The 9,710-nt window shown below is 40.2% G+C and overlaps 1 protein-coding gene across 2 annotated transcripts in view; it reads right to left on the minus strand.

Annotated features, from left to right (window-relative positions):
* LOC138058301 (elastase-1-like) overlaps nucleotides 1–9,446 on the minus strand; it is a 15,454-nt gene extending 6,008 nt beyond the window's left edge. The window contains exons 1-3 of one of the 2 annotated variants that reach the window (XM_068904232.1): nucleotides 9,324–9,446; nucleotides 8,090–8,302; nucleotides 6,471–6,683 (exon numbers count right to left, since the gene is read on the minus strand). In XM_068904232.1, coding sequence (XP_068760333.1) covers nucleotides 6,471–6,683; nucleotides 8,090–8,302; nucleotides 9,324–9,390 — 493 coding nt within the window. In that variant the 5' untranslated portion in view covers nucleotides 9,391–9,446. Of the gene's footprint in view, nucleotides 1–6,470; nucleotides 6,684–8,089; nucleotides 8,303–8,462; nucleotides 8,507–9,323 lie in introns of those variants that run through there. The other variant, XM_068904233.1, reaches the window with a different exon arrangement.
* Nucleotides 9,447–9,710: the final 264 nt, after the last annotated feature.

Consider the following 9,710-nt stretch of genomic DNA (forward strand, 5'->3'; position numbering starts at 1 on the left):
TCGCACCTTGTATCAAAAGCACAATGATACAATCCCTTTTCATATTAAGTACGAGTACCCTCTCTTTGCAATGACTATATAACTTCTCGGGAACGGGAAAAGGGGTTCCAAACATTTTCGTTCCCAGCTCTCATCGTTTCTCTTAGCCAGTGGAGTGTTCGCACCAGAAAACGAAGGCTCTCGAGAAATAGGTGTTTTGCAGATTGAATTTTACGATTTCCGGAGTACATTTATGAGTCACGTAAAGTACTAAACATGATGGCGCTCAGAAGCATAACATTCGAAGAGTCTCTCTGTGGCACTTTATGTGGCTTCAAGTTAGAGTTCTGTTCTTATCGAACAGAAACGGAGAGGCAACAAGTAATATCGCGGTTTAAACAAAGTCGCTCTCATCATTTTACCGCTCGGCTCCGCGTAGGCTGACCTCATCATGCCACATCGGGCATATTTACTTCGTTTCAAGATTTTATTGTTTGTAAGGTAACCAATAAAAACTTGAATTGGAATTTCTTGTCTCAGAGACCTTCGTTTTCTAGTGCGAATTAAGCCGCACCGGTTAAGAGAAACGATGGGATCTGGGAACGAGTATGGGTTCCAAACACTTGGAAACAATAAAAGCACCCCGCCTTCGGCGTCGTGCTTCCATTTCTTTCTCGGTGTTTGAAACCCCTTTTGAAACATTTGCATTCGTTTTTCATTTAGTAAGCAAAACGTGACATGTCACCATTGCTATAATGCTTGTAGGTTGTAAATGGAGGATGCTCATATAATATAGTGCTTTTAAAGTTGTATACTGACTAAGGTATACTACGTCACAAACTAGTGAGTTGTTCTTCAGTGTATCATGCAATCGGAAAACCAAATTGCTAATGTTCACAAAACGTGCCTAAGTATCAGTTGAGTTAATTGTCCTGTTCGATTACAGTTCTACATATCTATTACGTTTTCAATTGTTTACACTACTCTCAAAAACATAAAAAAAAAAAACCATAAAAGAAAGCAAAATAAAGACATCCTTAACTGACTGTCAGCCTGGGTTTGTTCTTAAAATGTTAGTTAGAATCGCATACCGAGGCGAGGTGTTCAGTGTGGAATTGCGACTTGAAAGCGAGGCCGATTGATATTGCGCCGTAGCTGCGCATAGCTTTTCATACCAACGCAAGCAAAATTAGAAAACAATTATGTTTTCAAAAACATTGTCTCCGTTTACAATGCAAAACCTAGCCGAAGGGAAGAAACAGAAGATTTTCCTTGTTTTACATGTAATTTAAATTATGACTTTTTCGAAAGATTTTCTAAGAAATGGCTTACCCTTCCAAGCACGAAAAATCGGTAGCGGTCTATGGCCACAAAAAAAAAAATAATGGCCGCCGCAAGAGAAAAAAGGCACAAGTTCTTCAGGAAGAACAGGTTTCAGTTGTAGAGTACATAGAAGATGAAATAGAGGCCAGTAAATAATGCCATTATTTTTGAGTTGAATGTTAATCCCAAAGGTAGCAACAGCAGTTCTGTGCGTTGGAAAAAAACCCAGTATCATTTACTCCGTTTTTGACTTTTTGCTTGTTTTTCCTCCCAAAAACTCACGTTAGCAATGGACGTTGTATTTACTGAGAAGTCCAATTCGAGTAACTGTTTAATTAATATTGGGAGGCAAACAGCTAACGTACACCCGAGCGTATTTGATTTAAAATTGTTTGTTTGGATGTACGTTGTCCTTTCAGCCGTCGAAGAGTCCCCGAGTTCATGAAATGTTGTGATGAAATACCCGATATTATAGCTCCCAGTGGATTCAGTTTGATGATTTTTAACATAAAGATACAAAATTAGAGCTTCTGTAAAAGTTCAGAAAACGAAGAATTGTACGTAAAACACGATTAAACGTTTGTGTATTTAATTCCTATTTGATGGCTATTGACAATTCATTTGAAATGGCTTTTTTTAGTGCCCACTGAATACCGCAACATTCGACCAAGGACATTTTAAAGAGCTATGCGATACAAGGAAAATCTACCACCTGACTCGTGAACTCCACGTTAAATTTCACTTGAAAAACCAACATATATCGCACATCGCCTCGCGATTCGTGCGTTGTATTTCGGTTTTTCGCTTGAAATTTCACGTGGAATTCCCTCGTCGACATCAGTGTCGGCCTAAATGTTCCAAAAAAAAAAAAAAAAAAAAAAAAAAGAAAACAAAGAAAAAGAGAGGTTAATGATCCCATGAACCATTATTTCCATGTATCCACAATTCAAAAGTTAACGTTTCCCCCAAAAACTTTCATAATTGGCCAAACCCAAAAATGTTGTCCAAAGGCCACAACTGATTCTTTTTATACTCTAACAAACAATGATTGTAAGAGCATATATCTATAAATCGAACGAACCATGCGCCAGATTTTAAAAGCAGAGTCGTTTTCCTTTGCAAAAAGGAAAACCTCTACCCTTGCGGAATGCATTAGATAAAGCGATCATACAATTTCGGGGGTAATTAAAACATTAAGAAGGATCGATTTAGAAAACGTATTAACTGAATAAAAAGTAACAACACTATCCGACGTTTCGGAGCCAGACATGACCCCATTATCAAGGTTAAACTGTACTGGAAAATTCGCAATTTAAATATAACGGGCGTTAGGTCAAAACAAAGACATGCATAAATGGAAATTAAACGATAGTTGACACTAAGATATTTACAATTTTTTGCTAGGGTACAAAAGGCGAAGGTCAAACAAAAACTTTAGCACGAATGGAATCTGACTGCTTACTTAGTGATGGTTGACGCTCACGTATTAAAAGCATCTCGTGAACGAGACAGTCAAATTTCGATTTGCAATTTATTTAGGATCGTAAAATGTGCTTTAAGTTCAGGTTTGTCCAGATCGTGTTTCGTCTTCATGTGTCGACCAACCGAAGATGATAGGGATTTGTGTTCCTCTATACGCTGATGTAAATGCCTTGTTGTATAACCAATGTAGTCCATATCGCATAGACCACATTTAAAATAATAAACAACACATTGGTTATTTACAACATTTGGCTTGTTTTCGCGGTGTTTGAGATGACTTTCAATCTTACGATTAATAAACACAGGAACAATCTCGATGGTGTTACCAATTTTAACGCTCAGATCTTTGAGTCGTCTCCGTAGCACGTTAGCTGACTTCTGATCTTTGTACGGTAAACAAAGCCTCCATCGATGACAGCACGAAATTCGTCCCTTTAGCTCAGAAAGACCAAAAGCGAAGGGTCGACCGCCCAAGTATTACCATCCCCTCTTAGAAAAAGAGAAACTTGTTAACAACACCATAAAGAGAATTCTCCCCAAGGACGTCGCTGAATCGCTACTATCACAGGGCTCGCGTTTAGCTCATCTTTACGGCCTGCCGTAGACGCACAAGAAGAACCTCTCTGTTAGACCCATACTATCCGCAACAGGAACATACAACTTCCAGTCGGCAAAATGGCTTGACGAAAAGCTAAAACCTCTCTCTCTCTATCATCATACCATCACAGACGTTTTTGAATTTGCGGAGGAAGTTACTCAACTCGATTTTAACGAGAATGATATTTTAGTATCATATGATGTAACTTCTTTGTTTACAAATGTGCCTTTGGACGAGACGATAGAGATACTTGCCACCAAAGCTTTTCGTGACAATTGGTTCAACAAAACCAACAACCTAAATATCACCAAATCAGACCTGATCGAACTGCTAGAATTAGCTACCAAACACCAGCTCTTCCAATATAATGGTGAACTGTATGAACAGAGAGATGGAGTAGGCATGGGGTCTCCCCTAGGCCCCCTAATGGCCAATGCCTTCTTGTGTCATATAGAGGAACATTTAGATCTGCCTGATTACTACAGACGGTACGTAGACGATACAATTACCGTAATGTCTTGTGAATCAGCCGCTCATTAAACAGCATTCATCCGTCTCTACATTTCACCATGGAAATCGCGACCAATGGTAAACTACCTTTCCTTGGAATGCTTCTTGATAAGAATGGTCCTCGGATATCAACCTGTGTCTACCGAAAACCAACTGACAAAGGCTTATTACTACACTACCATAGTCACGTGGACCATCGTTATAAGACTGGCCTGCTTACGACCATGCTTAACAGGGCCTATCGGTTGTCCTCAAGTTGGCAATTATTCTCTGATGAGTGCGAAAAGCTCAAAAATATCTTCAAACGCCTTAAATACCCAGAAGACCTAATTAACAGATCTGTTAAGAATTTTGTCGACTATGTTCAATCGGATGCCCAGAAATCACCACAAGCGCAATACCAAGGAAAAACCGTCCGTATTGTATTACCGTACAAAGATCAGAAGTCAGCTAACGTGCTACGGAGACGACTCAAAGATCTGAGCGTTAAAATTGGTAACACCATCGAGATTGTTCCTGTGTTTATTAATCGTAAGATTGAAAGTCATCTCAAACACCGCGAAAACAAGCCAAATGTTGTAAATAACCAATGTGTTGTTTATTATTTTAAGTGTGGTCTATGCGATATGGACTACATTGGTTATACAACAAGGCATTTACATCAGCGTATAGAGGAACACAAATCCCTATCATCTTCGGTTGGTCGACACATGAAGACGAAACACGATCTGGACAAACCTGAACTTAAAGCACATTTTACGATCCTAAAGAAATTGCAAATCGAAATTTGACTGTCTCGTTCACGAGATGCTTTTAATACGTGAGCGTCAACCATCACTAAATAAGCAGTCAGATTCCATTCGTGCTAAAGTTTTTGTTTGACCTTCGCCTTTTGTATTCTAGCAAAAAATTGTAAATATCTTAGTGTCGACTATCGTTTAATTTCCATTTATGCATGTCTTTGTTTTGACCTAACGCCCGTTATATTTCCAGTACAGTTTAACCTTGATAATGGGGTCATGTCTGACTCCGAAACGTCGGATAGTGTTGTTACTTTTTATTCTTAATTAAAACATTATCACCGTTGATCACGGACATACCTGTCGCCGGTTGATGACCAACCGGCGATACCAACAACTTCTTTTTTGGACATTTAGCACATTAACTAGTACCCCTCATATGCACCTTTAAAACCGTGACACATTCGGAGTTCAGAAATTTGTCGAGAAACATATGCACACACACCGTACGTGGTAGATCCACACGAAAAGACGTCGAGCGATTAATTTGGAATGGATTGGTCCATCACTCAAAGTCAAAGTTAATGCAGCTGATAAATGTTGTGAACAATCTGTAAGCACTCAAACTGACTACAATATCTACAAAGTTGTAATTGGTTTCATGATTCACAGAATAACGATGCCTCCGCGTGTAATTTTTGTGATCACATTCATGTATGGGTGTCTGAAAGTCTTGTGCTCCAAGGACTGCTACAACGGCTTGATCGACTGCAGTTGAATTTGAGGATTGTGATATCCTAGCAAAAGCTATTTAATTAAGCAAAAATAATCACAAACGTTCCCCGGTGTCAATAAATTTGCACTAGGACACCAGATCTCGTTATGTAATATATCAAACACGAGAAGGAGTGTTTCATCGGATATCCAAACACCGAGAAGCGAGTTGAAAAACGAGGCCGAAGGCTGAGTTTTTTAACGGATTTCGAGGTGGTTGGATATCTGATGAAACACTCTTTCGAGTGTTTGATATTGCACTCAAAGGAATTTGGGATCAAAGTTGGCGAACTTTTGTGCTAATTACGACCACATATCCAAACTTCCTTTCATGCACATAATCGTGTTAAATCGGATTCGGGTAAACGTCACATTCACAGGCGTGGTCGTGAGCTCAGTAGATTGCATCTGTCAGCAACAAGCAGGAAAATCTGGCGACCTAAAGGCCCATGTACACCCGAGAGACATTGCGCACCGCGTTAAATTTCGCACAATCGGAAAATCCGAAAATCAAGGGCAAACACCCAATCAAAACGCTGAAACTATTTCAAAACAATCGTACAAGCGGGCAATAGAACATGGGCCTTTAAGTCGCTGGAAAAAAAAGTATGCCCATTCAACTGAGCTTATCGAGTACACGCTACTTTCCAATCTTTAAACTGATTTACATCAATTCATGTCAGGTTGTCAAACTGGCAAAAAGTGTGAGGCTAAACTTACACTAAGTCGTCCTCCATTTTTAAGCATGATTGTAATGAAAATAAAGGCACAGAATTTCCTAAGTGCCCAACAGCGCATTTCAAAATTTGACCGTTTATTTAGTGAACAACATGTTGTCTGTACGTGAGCACATCATAACGCTTAACATACCTCTGTTTGTGTTTAAATTTAAATTTAAATTCAGACGTCGGCTTCAATTTTTCAATTTTTGATAATAGCGTTACGGCGACGCCAAAACGTCGAGAAGTAAATTTGCCGCTATATTTTTCTTAATTCACTTACGGTGCGAAACTATTCGTGTCCATTGACAACACTGTATCAATACATCTCAAATCTAACCTTACCTGTGATGTAGCATCTAGTGCCACGAGCCACTTGTTGTCCCCTGTCTGGCAAACAGACAGTTCCAACTTTCTCATTCATTGATACTGGCTCTGATAGAGTCAGCACTGCAACGTCATTGCGTAAATGGCGTAAAGTGAAATTTTTATGATAACAGATAGCAGCCACACCCATCACCTGTTCGTTGCCTTCGTCTTTTGACTGGTCATGTTCGCCTGTGTAAAGAGAACAACGTCACTTCTTCAAAGAGATTTATATTGGCATCAAAGCACTGACACATACAGGACCTTGGAGTCCTCGTTCCGAAATTCGTAGATGCCATTTTGAGTTGATTTCAAATTTTAAATTCATTTTCTCTTCAGTTGAGAGCAGGTGAATTTGTCGGGCTGATGTACCAATAAATCAAATCGGCAAACTGACCTTCTATCAACTGTGTGGCTTCATAGCTCCGTTGGTAGAGCATTGGAACCGCGGAGGTTATGGGTTCAAATCCCGTTGGAGTCAACTGGATTTTTTATGTGTCTATAAGAGACGATTGCATTAACTTGTACAGATAATTGCGAGGATCATATCTCTCGTTCGTCTGTAGCACGGTCCAAACTTCAAACATAGACAATTCTTTCATGGAATTTATTTGTTTTATGGAATAAAGAATTACTATTATGAATTATAGGACGAGGGGTCCAAGTTATAGTATAATGGATAAACGATGCAGAGAACTGAAGGATGACGAAAGGGAGGTATGCATACAGTTTCATTAAGTACAAATCAAAAAGCCAGATATAAGATGTCAGTTGGCGGGATCACAGAATCGATGAATTGGTCTGCCATTCGCCCTTGTCACACGGCGGCCATATTGTCCAGGAAGACCAGAAAAGCTTTGTTTTACCACGCCCAGCATCGCAGTGGAAACCATGGGGGTGAGGCTTGGCGTAGTAAAACATAGCTTTTTTGGAGTCTCCCGGGACAATATGGCCGCCGTGTGACAAGGGCGAATGGGCAGGGTTAGACTGGTGGAATGGACATGTTAAAAAAAAAATGCAAGATGCACGCCAATTTCAATAAACGTCACGAGGTGGCCACTGGCTCTTCCCCCCAACTTCAAGATTAGTCGGTTATTGGAATGCATAAAATGACGTCACAAAGTATCCTTAACCTCTGCTCGTGAAGTAAAGATCAACTACTGGATTGCAACCTAAAAATAATGTCAACCCTGACTCTGGTGCAGGGATGGCGTAGTGGTGAGAGTACTCGCCTCCCAACAATGTGACCCGGGTTCGATTCCCAGACTCGGCGTCACATGTGGGTTGAGTTTGTTGGTTCTCTACTCTGCACCGAGAGGTTTTTCTCCGGGTACTCCGGTTTTCCCCTCTCCTCAAAAACCCAAACTTTGATTTGATTTGCGTTAACTTGTTTATTTCAATTTACAGTGTCCCCGATTAGTGCTCTGCAGTGCTAGAAGATTAGACACTTAAATAAAGTTCCTTTCCTTTCCTTTCATTATTATGCTTAGATTTAAAGGAAAACGTCTACTTGGATATCAAAATTGGCCTTGCGTCTATATTAATTGCTTGCATTTCTGGACATAAAGAGGTAATCCATCTGGTGCGATGATGCTTACCAACAACGATTTTGTACCGGCTAGGGGTCGCGTTCTTTACAACACAATGAGCTGCTGTGACTACATGTATTGATGAAATGAGTGAACCACCACAAATGTGATAGAGCTTCCCTCGTACAGCCACCTTCAACGATATCTGCCATGGCCAAGAGTTGGGAATGGCGTCCGTTCCACCAACAACACGCGCAGCCATGGGTCGCTTGCCACATTCAGCTAAAAGAGTTACAACAACTCAAGTTAATTAAGCAAGCGGCGATGCTTTAGTAATCGATTCGGTCGAACAAGATGCCAATCACAAGCTATCTCTTAAACTTCTTGCGCACTTTTGCAATGTGGCCAATCGGCCATCAAACTTTGAGGGGAATCTACATACCCAAGAGTTCACAATCATCGACAAAATTCTTGGAACACATTTGCATCGGGACTCGTTACACACACGCATGGCAAACAGTCTCTGGAATATCAAACCACACAAGCTCAGCCCCACTCCACCAACCCACTCACAATGTTGTGAAGAGGCATCCGTAGCTTTTCCGACTTTCAACATGGTGTTGGGTGGGGAATGGAGTTTTAAAAATGCCACTGCTCCAGGAAGTAATTGTGAAATCATCGATAATTATGAGTTTTGCATGACTGTCCCGAGAAATTTTGTCCAAGATTTAAGACGTTTTTCCACTCTTCATCAAACAACAACGCGCTTACAAATGATTACCTTTACAAGCAGGTCAACAACTAAGTATTGCTATTAGTGTGTACTCTAAGTGAAATAAAAAAAGGAGTAAAGTAGTGGAGTAAACGCCACTCTCACGTAAGGGATGATAACGAACGATATGTTTTGGGTATTCCCCAAACTCTGGACGGAGCATTCCGCCCGGCTTTGTTTCTGTGATCGCTGGGTATTTGTACCACTTAAGATGATAAAACTCCCGAGTGAGCATAAAGATTTCTCAGTAATCTGGTGGGTCGATCCTTAATAAATAGTAGCATTAATCGTCTATTAAAGAATCCTTGAAACTTCAAGACCTGGTGTTTTAAAGCCGGTCCTCGAAGTTCACTGCTATCCTAAATTAACATCATATCCAGTATAACTACCTCTTCTGCGTACCGGCCAGGCTCGGTCTTACAACCATTTATGCTAATTTCTCGTTAGCCGAAAATGTGTAGCAAAACATTGAATTTTGAGTCACCATAAGGTCTTAAAAAGCAAAGGTACAAGAAAATCAAAATGCTTTACCTGCTAAAGTCCCTTTGACGAGGAGTAAAAGGCTCAGTGAACCAAGAAAACACTGTGTGACAAGCATTTTGGTCCGAAAGACATTTAACACAGTACGCTCTTCCACTGCTCACAGGCATCAAGGATTTAATAAAGTTGGAGATTCCAGCTGGTTTCCTGGATGTCATATTTCACTCTATCAGCTGGTCAGGTGCCTTTACATAATAAAGACAGGTTTTATAAACAAAACGTTGGACTTTGTCCGGAGCAAGCTAGCTTTCTCACGGCTTACTTGAAACCTGAGAGAAAACATCGAGAAAAGTTATACGTTTAGAAAAAAATGCGAGTAGTTACTGAAACAGTAGAGCTGCTTATAGGTTATTAATCATAGTTGGGGACGTTACAAAT

This window comes from Montipora capricornis, chromosome 7, assembly GCF_036669925.1.
Source record: "Montipora capricornis isolate CH-2021 chromosome 7, ASM3666992v2, whole genome shotgun sequence".
Classification (NCBI taxonomy): domain Eukaryota; kingdom Metazoa; phylum Cnidaria; class Anthozoa; order Scleractinia; family Acroporidae; genus Montipora; species Montipora capricornis.